The sequence below is a fragment of the Schistocerca piceifrons genome, chromosome 8, assembly GCF_021461385.2.
Source record: "Schistocerca piceifrons isolate TAMUIC-IGC-003096 chromosome 8, iqSchPice1.1, whole genome shotgun sequence".
NCBI classification, from domain to species: Eukaryota; Metazoa; Arthropoda; class Insecta; order Orthoptera; family Acrididae; genus Schistocerca; species Schistocerca piceifrons.
In genome coordinates this window covers 301,714,395-301,734,072 of record NC_060145.1, presented here as the reverse complement: position 1 = coordinate 301,734,072, position 19,678 = coordinate 301,714,395, and the positions used below count along the sequence as shown (strand labels likewise).

Here is a 19,678-nt window from a genome sequence, read left to right as displayed (position 1 = left end):
CTGAGGGAATTAGATTAGGAAATGAGGCACTTAAAGTAGTAAAGGAGTTTTGCTATTTGGGGAGCAAAATAACTGATGATGGTCGAAGTAGAGAGGATATAAAATGTAGGCTGGCAATGGCAAGGAAAGCGTTTCTGAAGAAGAGAAATTTGTTAACATCCAGTATTGATTTAAGTGTCAGGAAGTCATTTCTGAAAGTATTCATATGGAGTGTAGCCATGTATGGAAGTGAAACATGGACGATAAATAGTTTGGACAAGAAGAGAATAGAAGCTTTCGAAATGTGGTGCTACAGAAGAATGCTGAAGATTAGATGGGTAGATCACATAACTAATGAGGAAGTACTGAATAGGATTGAGGAGAAGAGAAGTTTGTGGCACAACTTGACCAGAAGAAGGGATCGGTTGGTAGGACATGTTCTGAGGCATCAAGGGATCACCAATTTAGTATTGGAGGGCAGCGTGGAGGGTAAAAATCGTAGAGGGAGACCAAGAGATGAATACACTAAGCAGATTCAGAAGGATGTAGGTTGCAGTAGGTACTGGGAGATGAAAAAGCTTGCACAGGATAGAGTAGCATGGAGAGCTGCATCAAACCAGCCTCAGGACTGAAGACCACAACAACAACAACAACACGTTTATCATACTTAATTATGCATGAGAAACAACTACTCAAAATGAGAGCATTTTTCGCACTTGAATGGACAGCCCGAAGAGGCATTCCACTTTGTTTATTTATTGATCTGAAAGTTATAGTGATTTGATATGATATTTGTGTACCTTATTTCTGTATTGCCAATGTTTATGTATTGATTATGTTTCATCTGAACCAGATATCAGAGGAACTGCTTGTAAGTTAGCTGGTTATATCTAGCATTTGATAGTTGTATTAATCAATACAAAGTTAAATATTTCAATTACTCTGTCTAGGAGAATGCTATTGTTTACCCTTCGTCGATCAGTTAATAGGGAGTGTTGGGGTTAATTTTCAGGGTCTGGGAAGGTGAAGCTGTGGCAAGACCATTCTGTAAGGAATGCCAAACACACTTCTCTCTCCGGCGCCACAGTGAAGTACTTTAACAGTGGGGGTCCTGGGTAGGGGCGGTTTCCTGCCTTAGAGGTCTGTCATCTTTTCTTCTTCAGCTCTAACACTCCAAATCTTCAATTTCATTTCTTACTTCTCACCAGAGTACCAAGCTGTCCTTCCCTGTGTCCACATGCATTTGTCTCTATTGCTGAGACCCTGCTCATTTGCTGTACAGTTCTTGTCTTTATGACTAAAGCCTATTATATAGGAGGATCCGAGAAACAAGCCAGCATTTCTGCATTATTAAATGTACTGAGTTCTAAAGATGTCACATGTATAGAAAATCTTTGATATAATTGATGACAGACTTTTGCTAATTTGAGAGCAAGTATACAGTTTTCAACTTGATGATGTACAGGTGGTTTTTGATAAGGATGATTTCAAAGATGTCACATGTACAGATAATCTTTGATATAATTGATATATTACTCACTTATGTTTCAATTTGTTGTGTGTTGGAACCCAAATTGGTGAAGAACCAAATTTCAAGAAATTTCTTATATTATGAAGTGTGGTAACATGTCATAAAAATGTATTTGATGAACCAAAAATCTTGAAACAGTCTGTCTGCTGTGACTTAATCAATATTTATACACGTAGTCCAAGTAGACTCTATGGAGAATTGTCTTTTAGTCAGCCCCAGATGGGAATGCGTGGAGGTGTGATTATTCAGTAATGTATGTGAACATTAGTGTAAAGTGCTGAGACTAGTGCAATAGCACTTGAGAATTTTGTACTAATTATATAATTTGAAAACCAAAGTTACAATTTTACTTCATGTTGTTGATGTTGTTGTGGTCTTCAGTCCTGGGACTGGTTTCATGCAGCTCTCTATGCTACCCTATCCTGTGCAAGCTTCTTCATCTCCCAGTACTTACTGCAATCCACATCCTTCTGAATCTGCTTAGTGTATTCATCTCTTGGTCTCCCTCTACGATTTTTACCCTCCACGCTACCCTCCAATTCTAAATTTGTGATCCCTTGATGCCTCAGAACATGTCCTACTAACCTGTCCCTTCTTTTTGTCAAGATTCTATTCTCTTCTTGTCGAAACTATGTATCGTCCATGTTTCACTTCCATACATGGCTACACTCCATACAAATACTTTCAGAAACGACTTCATGACACTTAAATCTATACTCGATGTTAACAAATCTCTCTTCTTCAGAAATGCTTTCCTTGCCATTGCCAGTCTACATTTTATATCCTCTCTACTTTGGCCACTATCAGTTATTTTGCTCCCCAAACAGCACAACTCCTTTACTACTTTAGGTGTCTCATTTCCTAATCTAATTCCCTCAGCATCATCCGACTTCATTCGACTACATTCCATTATCCTCGTTTTGCTTTTGTTGATGTTCATCTTATATCCTCTTTTCAAGACACTGTCCATTCCGTTCAACTGCTCTTCCAAGTCCTTTGCTGTCTCTGACAGAATTACAATGTCATCGGCGAACCTCAAAGTTTTTATTTCTTCTCCATGGATTTTAATAATACTCCGAATTTTTCTTTTGTTTCCTTTACTGCTTGCTCAATATACAGATTGAATAACATCGGGGAGAGGCTACAACCCTGTCTTACTCCCTTCCCAACCACTGCTTCCCTTTCATGCCCCTCAACTCTCATAACTGCTATCTGGTTTCTGTACAAATTGTAAATAGCCTTTCGCTCCCTGTATTTTACCCCTGCCACCTTTAGAATTTGAAAGACAGTATTCCAGTCAACATTGTCAAAAGCTTTCTCTAAGTCTACAAATGCTAGAAACGTAGGTTTGCCTTTCCTTAATCTTTCTTCTAAGATAAGTCGTAAGGTCAGTATTGCCTCACGTGTTCCAATATTTCTACGGAATCCAAACTGATCTTCCCAGAGGTCGGCTTCTACTAGTTTTTCCATTCACCTGTAAGGAATTCTCGTTAGTATTTTGCAGCTGTGACTTATTAAACTGATAGTTTGGTAATTTTCACATCTGTCAACACCTGCTTTCTTTGGGATTGGAATTATTATATTCCTCTTGAAGTCTGATGGTATTTCGCCTGTCTCATACATCTTGCTCACCAGATGGTAGAGTTTTGTTAGGACTGGCTCTCCCAAGGCTGTCAGTAGTTCTACTCCCGGGGCCTTGTTTCGACTCAGGTCTTTCAGTGCTCTGTCAAACTCTTCACGCAGTATCGTATATCCCATTTCATCGTCATCTATATCCTCTTCCATTTCCATAATATTGTCCTCAAGTACATCGCCCTTGTATAGACCCTCTATACACTCCTTCCACCTTTCTGCTTTCCCTTCTTTGCTTAGAACTAGGTTTCCATCTGAGCTCTTGATATTCATATAAGTGGTTCTCTTTTCTCCAAAGGTCTCTTCATGTAGTTATTAAGAATATATTTTTAGTGATAAGTTATCAAAGAACAAGTTAAAACTGCAAAATGAGAAGTAAGACAGGAAATGTTTAAATATGATCAGCTGGAATTTTGCTGAATTGAATAACTCTGTTCAAAACAATTAATTACATGAAATATGATGGTCATAAAGAGTGGTATATGAACCGCATTCCAGGTTTTGCAACAAAGAACTTCCAATGAGCAAAGAACCACATTGAGCTTCAGTTCAGTGCTCCTCATTACACATGGAGGAGACTGGACACTTTGGGATATTATGGTCTAATGCTGTGTATTACTAAGAAGAACTCGGTGCATATGTCTACAATAGGAGGTTTCCAAGTACAATTTAATATGGATTTTGAGTATTGTAGTATCAGATACTAACGCTTGTTCCACAATGCATCGACAGTACTGAGAAAGAGTTATATACACCAGTCTCTCCGTTGCACTCAGGAGAACCTGGAGGCTCTAATGAGTGACATAATTATTCAGAAACAAGACCAATTCAGCTAACCTCCATTAGATAATTTTTCTGATTGAAATAGATTTACCTATAAATTCATGCTGAGATAAAAGCTACAGACAATCTTGTGAATTAACTTGTTCTTTCTCTGTGCTATTAATCAATATTTTGTCTGATCCAGTTGAAACTGATACAAAATAATTTATGATAATCTTATATACTTAACTGAAAACATAGTTTAAAGTTCACTGTGATGTATGTGTACACTTCATTTTGGAGATTAAGCAGAAATCTGATCCTATATCATACGTAAAGTGCTAATCCATCCAACTGATTGTAAAATGATTACTGTTACGTGGATCTATCAGAAAAAGTTTTGTTCATCTTTTAGTTGCACAAATCCTTTTGGGGATTGTTGAGACGTAAGAGTCCATTGAAACCCATTTAAAACACATATTTTTCGAAAACAATTTGAAATAAACAGGAATCACTGATGCAAACAAAAGGTAGTGATATAGGTAAACTTATAAAATTGTTACACTGAAACTGTTTACTACATTGTAATTGTATTGAAGTATATAAGCCCTGTAATTGGTAGGAATATTTAGGATTAACGTAATTAGGGGAGGTCTGGAACAAATGATCGAGTACAGTGGTCAAAGTCATTTCTTTGAAACAGATTGATTTGTGCTAAAACAGTATCTAAATTAAAGTGTGCAGTATTCAAACGAAAAACCAACTGAGAGAATAAAAATTGAGTAGAAAATTAAAATGTAATTAGTGAAAATGTTATAAGTGGCATGTAAACATAGGCAGTTCTTTAGGTGTTCTGACAATAATAAATAAAAGACCTATTTTGCCACATTCAATGGGAGACTTCGAAACATGCACAATGGTAGGAAGACTTACCGAACCATATATCTTTTGCATTATATAAAAATAGTAAAAGTAATGTTAATATTTCATATTACGAGTATTTACGCACTCCCAAAATGTTAAATGCTTGAACATTGATATATGTATATGGTCTATAAGAGCCCATGCAACTGTTGAAATATGTCATTAATTTTGAGGCAACAGTTTTAATTGTAATTTTATTAAAAACCCCTTTATAACAATACCGAGGATTGTTCAGATTTATATATAAAGGGGCAGCCATGTTGGCATTGGACAGCAGTGTCTTATGAGATGATGTGCAAGAAACATGTAATTGCTTAAGTAAGATGTATGTCATTGTTGCAAGCATGTCAGTATTTTTGAGTTTTGTCAAAGTAACATAATAATTATGACATGATATAGAATAAAGGTTCTGAAACATAATGTTTGTATTGGTCATTCTTGGTGTAAAAACCAAGTTACAGTGAACATGAAGGAATACAGTGCTTGTGGCAGCAGCAGATAAAAAGCAGTTGGATGAGTACACCTTACATACTTATACAAATTTTTAATAATAATTTCACAATTTCCTGAATGACCGAACCAACAATTGCTAAATGATCTGTTAAGAATGTCTGTAATTATCTTTGCAGAATTGATAAAAAAATCCATCATGTTGGTACCATATGGATTGCGTGTGGTCTCCCAACTGCAACTGTGTATCTGTTAGGAAATGTTGATATCTGTTGCTCTTTGGAGCCAATTATGTGATTTTTGATAGACCAAAGTTATTTGTTATCCATTTCCCTCCAGTTGGATAGTAGTGCATGATGCCATGTACCCGCCATTTGCTTAAAGGGATCAGGAACCCCTCAGACAATGAAGCATCATGGATTTGCATACGTACAAGGTGTTGCCTCCCCAAACTGCATTGATCACAATACGTTGACAGATGGCAGGACAAGTGCCACCAGATGTCCTTCGCGCCATGGCCCTATTTCCTTCGCAGTGTGACATGTGTGGGACTGTATCGGCATAATTCTTCCTCACCCTAGCTATATAAGGCGGCGCAAACTAACACGTTGGCAGTTTGCTCCACTCGAGCTCTGGCCCAACTCATGCGCCGAATCTTAGCATCCCATCAGTCACAGACTGGTCGCAAACCACCACAGTGGGAACTATGACTTTCGAGCAATATCCTGAGGTGTACCTGTTTGAAAACTACACCAAACACTCAACCTCCATCGTTAGGGGTTATCAATGGCGTAGTCTTCACATCCCACTATGTTTATTTACTGTGTGTTTTAGGCAAATGCCTGTTAGTGCTTGAGAAGTTCTCATCTATGCTAATATGTAGAGGGGACATGTTGTTACCGAAAATCTCGGACAGCTGTTGATAGCTTTATTTCTAATTTTCACATGATACAGCAACAAACGGTCTTGTCGTAAATCAGTTACAACGTATTTGAATATCCAATCTTGACCCTTCTATTATTTTTCTACTGAGAAGAGTTTTTCATTGTTATTAAATCTCACTATTGTCATCATAATAAACCCTTGTTTTTCTTTACTTGTGTCTTATTATTTCTTATCACGCACCTGTGGGAGATAAAGCACATATTACGAGTATTGATCTGCTCATGATTTGTAAATGATCTGTAAACAAAAATCTTGCACACAGGCATGCTGAATCATTTTGCAGCTTTTACTGACATCATCCAGAGAACTGTAATTGATTTTGAAAGCCACTGGCATCAAGCTGTTGATGGATCAAAAAATGGAAAGGCTGAAATACTCTTTTAGCTGATTCCACCTACATACTGAAACTGCTCAATGGCATTGTGTATTACCACTGCTAAAATGTTTCTTGCATTTCTCACATTAGTTGCTCTCCTTTCTTGTATGCACATTTTATTTATCATCAAGATACGTTTCAGCATACATCCACACTGTTGCTACAACAGTTTGGTACATTTACCATAAATAAAAATTGTATCCACTTTTTTGACTCTCATATAAATTACAAAAGTCTCAACAGCTTCACAAGCAAGTTGCCTGATTTTTACACAGCAGAGCACAGACCAATGGGCTACAAGTGCACAGGTAAATGCACAAACTGTATTCAAGTTCACTTGCTACTAACTCGACCAGTTTCAAATGTTATGCCACTGAAATTATCTCCAAACACTCTTTCCAATGCAACAGGAAGCATATGTATTTTTTAAAAATAGTTTGGCATCATAATTTGGCAATTATAAACACTAAAAATTATTAGCATACATCAGAAAATTTGCTATATCATCCACTATATCTTTGTGCAAACTGCGCCTCCATATAATTACTTATTCTGGATGTATTTGATGCCTCATCCTGTGTACTACTTATATCTTACCACATGCTCCAGAAATGTAATTACTACTTTCTTGCTATCTCCCTCAAGCTCCTACAAATCTCTTGCTTTCTTCTTTTCCTATTAGCTTCTGTAGGAACAAACACTTGTAGCTACATTCCAAGCATAAATGTTGGTAACACTGTAAAATGTGATTCTCACAATATCTGAACTTCATAAATTATTCATAGAATACCTATTCACTACTGCCAGTATTACCTTATTTTACAAAACAATCTGACTAACTGTTTAAATGTACAGTAAAAGTTATACCTACATTTAGATAGCGGCCTATGTTTCCAGCATTCTTAGCATCCATAATGTAACAGTACTCTTCTTTACCAAAGAGTTCCCTTACTGACTTGTATTTTGACTTCTTTTCAGCATCAGAGACGTTCACACCTGGAGTGAAACTGGATGGCAGGCGGACTGTAATTTGAAGGATTTATAGATACAATGTTGCTGTTATATCATCATTTAATAATCATCTATCTGTCACAGAAAAATAATGTACACTTCAAGCCAGGCACACACTTGTCATAAACTTAACAGATTTCAAACTTAGAAATTCACTGAAATGTTGTCAGCATTTTTTTTTTAATATGTTCAAAGTTAAATTTATTTACTTATTTACGATGACAGGAGAAAATACTAGACAACCATTACAACAGATATATACATTTCTACACAGCACACGATCTTAAGTTCAGACAGGGGTTTGTAGCTCTAACAAGGGAACCTCCCCATCGCACCCCCCTCAGATTTAGTTATAAGCTGGCGCAGTGGATAGGCCTTGAAAAACTGAACACAGTTCAATCGAGAAAACACGAAGAAGTTGTGTGGAACTATGAAAAAAATAAGCAAAATATACAAACGGAGTAGTCCATGCGCAAGATAGGCAACATCAAGGGAAGTGTGAGCTCAGGAGCGCCGTGGTCCTGTGGTTAGCGTGAGCAGCTGCGGAACAAGAGGTCCTTGGTTCAAGTCTTCCCTCGAGTGAAAAGTTTACTTTCTTTATTTTCGCAAAGTTATGATCTGTCCGTTCGTTCATTGACGTCTCTGTTCACTGTAATAAGTTTAGTGTTTGCGTTTTGCGACCGCACCACAAAATCGTGCAATTAGTAGACGAAAGGACGTGCCTCTCCAATGGGAACCGAAAACATTTGATCACAAGGTCATATGTCAACCGAATCCTCCACAGAAACACACGTCTATACGACACTGGTGACGGCATGTGCATCACATGACAGGAATATGTTGTCGACCCACCTAACTTATACACTTGGCGAATGGGTAAAAAGATTCTTCTACCTTGCCCGATTTAGGTTTTCTTGTGGATATGATAATCATAAATTAAATAAAATAAATTAAACTTTTCACTCGAGGGAAGACTTGAACCAAGGACATCTCGTTCTGCAGCTGCTCACGCTAACTATGGGACTACGGCGCTCCTGAGCTCACACTTTCCTTGATGTTGCCTATCTTGCGCGTGGACTGCTCAGTTTGTATATTTTGCTTTTTTTTTTCATAGTTCCACACAACTTCTTCCTGTTTTCTCGATTGATTTGTGTTCAGTTTTTCAAGGCCTATCCACTGTGCCAACTTATAACTAAATCTGAGGGGGGTGCGATGGGGAGGTTCCCTTGTAAGAACCTACTGCAGACAAATTTTGAAGATCTTCCACTGTCCCTCTAAGCGTTCTGAGGTAACATTCAGATGTTACATGCTCTTTGCCACAGTCACACTGAGAACATCCATCGCCAATGGTGCAGCAATGGTCCTCATCTGCCCCTGTCAGTTCTGATCTAAATCAGCAGTCATCAGTATTGTTGTGGCATATGAAAACCTGCTGGTTGCTCCCATGTGGTTTTACATAGTTGGTGAGACAACAACGCAGTCTGCTCTTGCCATTGACGGTTCCAGGCTTCTTTATGCTGAAATGCCTGTCCTGCAGGCTGATTACTGTGTGGTATGATAGCTTTCTAGACCTGTCACGGGGGCTCTGGTAATGAAATTTCTGTAGAAACTGGTAATTCTAGGTTGTTTTTAATTCTTGCCCACACATTCAGCAATGACTGTGTTCGTGAAACAAATACACTCTGTGATGAGGCACATTGATCAGGCCGAGTGTCAATTAATGTAGTGTGAGCAACATTTAGTTGGGTGGAATAGCAGCACTATGTGACTGAGTATGAAAGAGTTGAGGTTGATGATCTGAGGACTGTTGCAAGGGCATCCCAGGCAGTTCCTTTTAATGCATCCCAGGCAGCTGCTTTTTAATTCTGGAGTATAATGTTCCGAGTTTTGATTTTAGTTGCCCATTCCAGAGATGGATTTTTTACTTCAAGGACCTGTAGAAGACAATGTACAACTTCACAGCAGAGGAAAAATTCAGGGCTTCAAGTTGGTAATTATTAATTTCATGGAAGCTCTTATTAATTTCATGGAAACTCTGGCATAGATTTATCTCAAAAACAAACTAGGGCACCAATGTAATTTGACAGTGCCAGAGGAATGCAAAATGTAGTTTTAAGTAGGTCTTCAAACTTGTATCTTGATAAACGCTTTTTTCATTGTCATGTTCAATGTTCAGTAAGAAGCCAACAACCAGCAACAGCATGTGTTGACATGGATATAGATGTTTTGTTAGTAATAGCTTGTTTATAAATATGGTTCAAGAGATTTCCTTAGCAATTATATGGAAGACTTCAACTAAGAAAAGCTCGAATTTAAGTTGTTGCACAGAAAGTATCTGAATTGATACAGTATACTGTTAGAAACTAATAGTTGGTGTCCTCTGACAATTTAGAATGTTTCTCATTACGCACAAAATACGCAGAGATTTGGAAGACAGAATGCTGCTTGACATTTATTTTAGTATATAAACTTATTTCGGCTTTATTGCCTTCATCAGTAGATGTCCTGATAATGTAGATGGACGTATGTCGCCTTTGAGTAATGTCCTACTGTGACATAACAGGCTGCATGTCCCACAATAAAGAAACATACAGAATAACTGACTTGTCTCCTAGAAACAGTCATGTCTCCTAGAAACAGTCACAATGCCATACCACGAGACCAGCTTATGCGCGTGACCGCCCCCCCCCCCCCCCTTTTCCCCACCTATGCAGTGCAGGCAATATGCAATATTTATTTGTAGTGATAATTGTATTTATCCAACCATGCAACATTGTTATTAGTCCTACATTCATATTTAATTTCTGTTGACCACTTAAATGTAACTACATAAACATATAAAATTGAATGAGTGAATAATTATCTGTATATGATGCTCCTCCCTATATTCCGTGTTCTCTCTACCTATTGATTGGCAGTGATCTCCACTCCATCACTCTCCTTGCTCTTCAGTTCTGTGTAGGTCTTACATCCAATGTCTTTTATACACTGAAGTGCCAAAGAAACTGGTAGAGACATGCGTATTCAAATACAGAGATATGTATACAGTTAGAATACGGCGCAGCAGTTGGCAACGCCTACATGAGGCAAGTGTCTGGTGCAGTTATTGTAGGTTATCACGATTTAAGTGAATTTGAACGTGTGTTGTTGTCGGCTGACGAGCGATGGGACACACCATCTCTGAGGTAGTGACGAAGTGGAGATTTTCCTGTACGACCATCTCACGAGTGTACTGTGAATATCAGGAATCCAGTAAAACTTCAAATCTCTGACACCACTGCGGCCGGAAAAAGATCCTGGAAAAACAAAACCAACAATGACTGAAGAGAATCGTTCAACGTGACAGAAGTGTAACGCTTCCACAAATTGCTGCAGATTTCAATGCTGAGCCATCAAGAAGTGTCAGCGTGCGAACCATGCAACAAAACATCAATATGGACTCTCGTAGCTGAAGGCCCACTTGTGTACTTTTGATGACTGCTTGACACAAAACTTTACCTCTTGCTTGGGCCCGTCAACACCGACATTGGACTGTTGATGATTGGAAACATGTTGCCTGGTCAGATAGATGAGTTTCACTTCAAGTTGTATTGAGTGAATGGACGTGTACAGGTGTTGTTGTTGTTGTTGTTGTTGTGGTCTTCAGTCCTGAGACTGGTTTGATGCAGCTCTCCATGCTACTCTATCCTGTGCAAGCTTTTTCATCTCCCAGTACCTACTGCAACCTACATCCTTCTGAATCTGCTTAGTGTATTCATCTCTTGGTCTCCCTCTACGATTTTTACCCTCCACGCTGCCCTCCAATACTAAATTGGTGATCCCTTGATGCCTCAGAACATGTCCTACCAACCGATCCCTTCTTCTGGCCAAGTTGTGCCACAAACTTCTCTTCTCCCCAATCCTATTCAATACTTCCTCATTAGTTATGTGATCTACCCATCTAATCTTCAGCATTCTTCTGTAGCACCACATTTCGAAAGCTTCTATTCTCTTCTTGTCCAAACTATTTATCGTCCATGTTTCGCTTCCATACATGGCTACACTCCATACGAATACTTTCAGAAATGACTTCCTGACACTTAAATCAATACTGGATGTTAACAAATTTCTCTTCTTCAGAAACGCTTTCCTTGCCATTGCCAGCCTACATTTTATATCCTCTCTACTTCGACCATCATCAGTTATTTTGCTCCCCAAATAGCAAAACTCCTTTACTACTTTAAGTGCCTCATTTCCTAATCTAATTCCCTCAGCATCACCCGACTTAATTAGACTACATTCCATTATCCTTGTTTTGCTTTTGTTGATGTTCATCTTATATCCTCCTTTCAAGACACTGTCCATTCCATTCAACTGCTCTTCCAAGTCCTTTGCTGTCTCTGACAGAATTACAATGTCATCGGCGAACCTCAAAGTTTTTATTTCTTCTCCATGAATTTTAATACCTACTCCGAATTTTTCTTTTGTTTCCTTTACTGCTTGCTCAATATACAGATTGAACAACATCGGGGAGAGGCTACAACCCTGTCTTACTCCCTTCCCAACCACTGCTTCCCTTTCATGCCCCTTCACTATTATAACTGCCATCTGGTTTCTGTACAAATTGTAAATAGCCTTTCGCTCCCTGTATTTTACCCCTGCCACCTTTAGAATTTGAAAGACAGTATTCCAGTCAACATTATCAAAAGCTTTCTCTAAGTCTACAAATGCTAGAAACGTCGGTTTGCCTTTCCTTAATCTTTCTTCTAAGATAAGTCGTAAGGTCAGTATTGCCTCACGTGTTCCAGTGTTTCTACGGAATCCAAACTGATCTTCCCCGAGGTTGGCTTCTACTAGTTTTTCCATTCGTCTGTAAAGAATTCGTGTTAGTATTTTGCAGCTGTGACTTATTAAGCTGATAGTTCGGTAATTTTCACATCTGTCAACACCTGCTTTCTTTGGGATTGGAATTATTATATTCTTCTTGAAGTCTGAGGGTATTTCGCCTGTTTCACACATCTTGCTCACCAGATGGTAGAGTTTTGTCAGGACTGGCTCTCCCACGGCCGTCAGTAGTTCCAATGGAATATTGTCTACTCCGGGGGCCTTGTTTCGACTCAGGTCTTTCAGTGCTCTGTCAAACTCTTCACGCAGTATCGTATCTCCCATTTCATCTTCATCTACATCCTCTTCCATTTCCATAATATTGTCCTCAAGTACATCGCCCTTGTATAGGCTCTCTATATACTCCTTCCACCTTTCTGCTTTCCCTTCTTTGCTTAGAACTGGGTTTCCATCTGAGCTCTTGATATTCATACAAGTGGTTCTCTTCTCTCCAAAGGTCTCTTTAATTTTCCTGTAGGCGGTATCTATCTTACCCCTAGTGAGATAGGCGTCTACATCCTTACGTTTGTCCTCTAGCCATCCCTGCTTAGCCATTTTGCACTTCCTGTTGATCTCATTTTTGAGACGTTTGTATTCCTTTTTGCCTGTTTCACTTACTGCATTTTTATATTTTCTCCTTTCATCAATTAAATTCAATATTTCTTCTGTTACCCAAAGATTTCTACTAGCCCTCGTCTTTTTACCTACTTGATCCTCTGCTGCCTTCACTACTTCATCCCTCAAAGCTACCCATTCTTCTTCTACTGTATTTATTTCCCCCATTCCTGTCAATTGCTCCCTTATGCTCTCCCTGAATCTCTGTACAACCTCTGGTTCTTTTAGTTTATCCAGGTCCCATCTCCTTAAATTCCCACCTTTTTGCAGTTTCTTCAGTTTTAATCTACAGGTCATAACCAATAGATTGTGGTCAGAGTCCACATCTGCCCCTGAAAATGTCTTGCAATTTAAAACCTGGTTCCTAAATCTCTGTCTTACCATTATACAATCTATCTGATACCTTTTAGTATCTCCAGGGTTCTTCCAGGTATACAACCTTCTTTCATGATTCTTAAACCAAGTGTTAGTTATGATTATGTTGTGCTCTGTGCAAAATTCTACCAGGTGGCTTCCTCTTTCATTTCTGTCCCCCAATCCATATTCACCTACTATGTTTCCTTCTCTCCCTTTTCCTACACTCGAATTCCAGTCACCCATGACTATTAAATTTTCGTCTCCCTTCACAATCTGGATAATTTCTTTTAGTTCATCATACATTTCTTCAATTTCTTCGTCATCTGCAGAGCTAGTTGGCATATAAACTTGTACTACTGTAGTAGGTGTGGGCTTCGTATCTATCTTGGCCACAATAATGCGTTTACTATGCTGTTTGTAGTAGCTTACCCGCATTCCTATTTTCCTATTCATTATTAAACCTACTCCTGCATTACCCCTATTTGATTTTGTGTTTATAACCCTGTAGTCACCTGACCAGAAGTCTTGTTCCTCCTGCCACCGAACTTCACTAATTCCCACTATATCTAACTTCAACCTATCCATTTCCCTTTTTAAATTTTCTAACCTACCTGCCCGATTAAGGGATCTGACATTCCACGCTCCGATCCGTAGAACGCCAGTTTTCTTTCTTATTATTTTATTACCTGATAACGACAGGTATGGAGACAATTTCATGGACCCATGAACCCTGCACGTCAACAGGGGACTGTTCAAGCTGGTGGAGGCTCTGTAATGGTGTGAGGCATGAGCAGTTGAAGTGATATGGGACCTTTGATACATCTAGATACGACTCTGACAGGTGACACATACATAAGCATCCTGTCCGATTACCTGTATCCACTGATGTCCATTGCGCATTCCGATGGACTTGCACAATTCCAGCAGGACAATGTGAGACCCCACATTTAGAATTGCTACAGAGTGGCTCCAGGAACGCTCTTCTGAGTTTAAACACTTCCGCTGGCCACCAAACTCCCCAGACATAAACATTATTGAGCATATCTGGGATGCCTTGCAACGTGCCGTTCAGAAAAAAATCACCACTCCCTCATACTAACGGATTTATGGACAGCCTTGCAGGATTCATGGTATCAATTCACTCCAGCACTACTTCAGACATTAGTCGAGTCCATGTCATGTCGTGCTGCGGCACTTCTGTGCGCTCATGGGGGTCATACACAATATTAGATAGGTTTACCAGTTTCTTTGGCTCTTCAGTGCAATTTGATTCAGGTGCATCAACAACCATGGTCTTTTTCTAGTTCTCTTCCATTGCCTTCATTACTAGACTGAGAAGTTCATCATGTTTCAACAGATAACAAATAATCTGAGTCTCTTCGAATCCATAACATGTCATTAACAGATTTTCCTATATGTATCACTGGTATCACTAGAAAGAGCTGTGTTGTATTTGATTTGTATTGTCTCATTGTATTTATATTTCTACCTTTGAATTTTGCCGAACATGTAACATGCAGCAACTCAAAATATGCTCTTGTGGGTAAGCACTTTCTTCTGCCAACTTCTTCAATTCTCTTCTTATCTGCTCATCTGAGGATACTGTCATTTGTGATCTTACCAATTCATTTTCTTTTCAGGATGTGCCTTTATCACATCTCAAAGGAACTGTGTTTTTTCTCCCTTTGTTTCAAGATAAAGGTTTCTTAGCTAGATTTTGCCCACACCACAAATATTAGTTTGGTGCATCAAGTTCACAGTGTTTTGGTTTCGTACATTTGTATTCCATTTGCTATGAGTTTATTTATCAATTGTCATCTTTTATTTGTATTTCACTGTTGCTATTTGAGTTTACATATTACCATTTTGCCATTTGGAATTGTGGAGACTAGAAAATGGTATGCCCACATCTGAAAGCTTTCCGAAACAATGTTTTATTGATTAATCAGTACATGTGTAACAATAACTACACACCTCAGAACACATAATAACTACCAAGTATGCAAAAAAACTGTCAATATCAATTTACATATCTTAACATGTCCCTTTAAATTGACACTGACAGACAGTATGAAGTTTAAATGTACAGTCACTCCTTCACGTATTTCACAAGGTCACAATTTCTTATACTTTTTTCATGTCTGGATTTGTTAACTGGTTTTGTGAAGGCATTGGCTAACACTTCTTCAGAAGGCAGATGTTCAACATTAGTAACACCTGACTCAACATGCCTTCTTATGAAATGCTACTTTATATCTATATGCTTTGATCTCGAGTTTGTCACTAGATTCTTGGCTAACTGAATGTCTCCATTATTACCACAATACACTAAAAATGGCTTTATGACAATGCTTGGATCTACCTCAGACATAAGGCATAAATAGATACATGGATCAGTGTTTGATCCGCTCAATTTCATTTTTCTTAATACATCATCAGTTTTTTTATTCCAAGTCCTACCAGCCTTAAACAGCTTTCTTCGGCCCCCATACTTCTCCAGAAGTTGCAAAATTGTCTGGTGGAATGACAAATTTCTTCATTTAGGTCTCCACAGAGATAATCAGTAGTAATGTCAACATGGTCGATCTTTGGGTTCTCCTGAGCTGCCATAGACAAGAGATATCAATGGATGCATGCTTGACCACTGGTGCAAACGTTTCCTGATAATCAACACCTTGAACTTCAGCACATCCTTTTATCACTGGATGTTTCTGGTGTGCTGCTAGTCCAAGGTTTTATTTTTAATACCTACTTAGTCTTGAGTGGTTTTTGTCCCCTGGGTGGCTCTACTACTTCAAGTGTAGAGCCAATACAGAGGCTTACCAACAATCATTCTTCCCACACACTATTAGTGAGTGGAACAGGTTTGTAGGGATCAAATAGTGGTACCGAAAGTACCCTCTGCCACACACCATTAGGTAGCTTGCGCAGTATGATGTAGATGTACTAACTAGAGGTGAGAATTCTGGTTTCATTGCTTTTTTCCATTCTTCATTATTTGCCCCTTCCAAAGCTTCTTTGACATCAAACATCTTCACTTGGAAGTCCTTCTTTCAAATAGTAACATGATCAGGTAATATCTTGGATTTTGTTCTTTGTTTGACCTTTGAGCTACATTTTGATTCTCATGGCCCCTGTCTTGAGCTTCAGTATCTACTGAATCACTGTCAAAGCCACAAAAAGATTCACTATCATTTTCTTCTGATTTAACTTCTTCTTCAATTTGTGAAGTACTGATGTCCTGAAGAACTGCTTCTTGTTCCAATCCTAAGGCATTTATGGTCTTAGGTTCCTGTGTCTCTTGGAAATTTCCCATCCTCCAGGAATTTTACATCCCTGCTGACAATTATCTGGGCAGTCTCCCTATTGATGAATCAATAGCTTTTGGTTGCCTGAAGGTGGCCTAAAAACATCAACTTCTGTGACTTCTTACCCCACTTTTTGTGATGGGGTTTTGGAATGTGAACCATTGCACTGCAGCCAAAAATTCTCTGATGAGATAAATAGAGTTTTCTCCTATTACGAAGTTCATATGGCATCTTATCTCTGAGAGTGGTGAATGGTGAACGATTTGATGGGTATGCAGATGCAAAGATAGCTAAAGCCCAATACTCCCTTGGTAAGTTAGCATTGAACATCACAGTACAAGCCTTTTCAACCAATGTTCTATTATCTCTGTCAGCAACACCATTTTGCTGTGGACTGTAACATACTGTAAGCTGATGGATGACACCCTCAGAAGCCAGAAATCCTTTTAGTTCATCACTGACATACTCCTTTCCATTGTCAGACCGCAACTTCTTGATATTTCCGCCTGTCTGCTTTTCCACCATAGCTTTGAATTTTTTAAGTACCTGTGTTAACTTAGACTTTTTCTTCAAGAAATAAACAAACTTGAATCTTGAAACATCATCAATTAAGTGAGAAATATTGATTTCCACCAACAAACGCTATTTCCATTTGCCCAAACAAATCAGAATGTACTAAGCCTAAGACCTGTTTAGAATACCTCTTGCAACTTTTGAATGGAAGACGTGACTGTTTTCCCATTATGCACAACTCACAGGGATCCTTAACCACAGTATCTACATTTAGTCCTGCTGCAACCTTTGACGACTTCAGCATACTTTTGCGATTCATTTGTCCTAGCCTGTGATGCCATAAGAATCCACTATCTTTTGTATAGTAGCACTGTTTCATGTCACTTGTATTTAAACAATAAATGCCATTTTTAGGCGATGCTTTGGCAATTAGTTCACCTTCTGCTTCAGAGATGAATCCACTTCTTCTTCTCCCTCTCTCTCTCTCTCTCTCTCTCTCTCTGTCTCTCTCTCTTTTTTTTAAAAAAAGTCACTTTATGCCTTCTGCTTGCAATTTTACTAACTGAGAGCAAATTTACAGCTGAGTTTGGGGTATGAATGATGTCAGGTGCTTCTACTGTTTTATCACTAGTATAGATGGTCAGATCAACAATTCCAGTAGTCTCTGTTACTAAGCCATCATTTCCCTTGCTCACCGAACTGTTACATGGCTTGACATTATGAACTTTTTTTTCATCATTAGTAATCTGAGTCAAAGCACAGGAATCTAAATACCACATATCCTTTCCATGAGACTGTTTACCATCAACAGCAAGAAAAGCTCTCTTTTGTTGTGCCTGTTTCCTAAATACATATCCGTCGTCATTATTTTTTGACAAGCTCCCTCCCTTTTCTTCCTTGCCAGAACAATATTTAGCAATATGATTCAGTTTATTGCATTTGTAGCATTTAATAATACGCTTTGTAGGGTTCTTTTTTATTTGTATATAGAGCAGATTCTTCATTTCCATTTGTGTCTTCATGTTTGATGTCTTGTAACAGTTTCACTTTAATAGAATTCCCATGATACATGTGCCACTGCTTTCAAGAGCCATGATCATAGGCTGATAATGATCAGGTAATCCAACCAGGAGCAAAGTTCCCATCCACTCTTCTCTCATGGCAAACTTCATTTCATTTAACTTAAAGGGGGTCGTCATTATTCGATCGCAGTAGTCGCATTTATCTAATTTGGTAGTGATTAATGATCTAAGCAAGTCCACTCTATGTGTGAGTCCTGAGTCTTCAAATGCCTTTTCCAAGGCAGTCTAGGCTTCTGCTGGTGTCTGTGTCCCTCATATGGGAATAATTCATCTTGTCGACAAAAAGTATAATCCAGCAATGTGTCTTTTTGTCCCTCTTCTTTAAAGAATCATAGTGCACTGGTTCCGAAAGAGGGTTCTCAACAATATCCTGCAGTTCATCATGGATCAAATAAGCCTTCATGGCAAATTTCCACGTTGAGTAATTTTCATGCCCAATCAACTTTTCAAGCACTGGAAGTCCAGTTGAGGTTGTACCACTCATTTTTAACTTTGAGTGAGAGAAAAGAATATCAGCAGTCTGCAGGCACGATGATCAATCAGCAAAATATGAATGATCAGCACACGCGTAACTTCCGTACAGGCTCTGGATTTCCATGCACGACTTGGCTTATAACATTTATAAAACCTTACTTTCACATCTGTGCCTTTTATTGAGCATTTTTTAATATACACAAGACAGCTTTCCAAAACAACATTTTATTAATTAATCAGCACGCACATAACAACTACACACCCCAGAACACACAATAACCACAGAGTACTTATAGCACAAAGGCGTAAGCAAAAAAACTGTCAATATCAATTTACATATCTGAACACTTCTGTTCGAGTTCAATAGAGGGCTGATAGCAGCAAAGGTGTCAAAAACATGTGCACTGTGTATAGAGCCAATTGGACAGAGCATGGCACAAAAGTGGTTCTCTCATTTTGAGGAGGTTCATTTTGACTATAGCGAGTCTTCCATGTTCAGGAAACCTACAAGGCTTGATGAAGATTGTTTAAATGCACTGATCCACATCAATGTACTCGAGAAATGGCAAATGTGATGAACTGTGATCACTCGCCCATTGTGCTACATTTGTATGCAATGGTGAAGGTTCAATATCGGGTGTAGGGGTAGCACATGCTCCAAACCAAAATCACAAAAATAAGCCATGTGTGCATCTCTGCTTGCTCATCATCAATTGACTCATGAACAACACCAACCATTCCTATCACATATCATTACTACTGGTGATGAGAAATGGTGTCTTTTTGCTAACGTAAGTAAAATAAAGGCGTGGTTGAGCCCTAACAAAGCAACAGCAACTCCCCTTGCAAAGACCCG

At 38.7% G+C, this 19,678-nt stretch overlaps 1 protein-coding gene across 4 annotated transcripts in view; it reads right to left on the bottom strand.

The window, feature by feature from the left end:
• The window catches only part of LOC124711153 (histone-lysine N-methyltransferase eggless-like), a 352,937-nt gene that overhangs the window by 16,445 nt on the left and 316,814 nt on the right, over nucleotides 1–19,678 (bottom strand). For all 4 annotated transcript variants that reach the window (XM_047241057.1, XM_047241054.1, XM_047241056.1 and 1 more), the window contains one exon: nucleotides 7,471–7,622. In XM_047241057.1, the coding sequence (XP_047097013.1) occupies nucleotides 7,471–7,622 (152 nt within the window). The remainder of the gene's footprint in view (nucleotides 1–7,470; nucleotides 7,623–19,678) is intronic.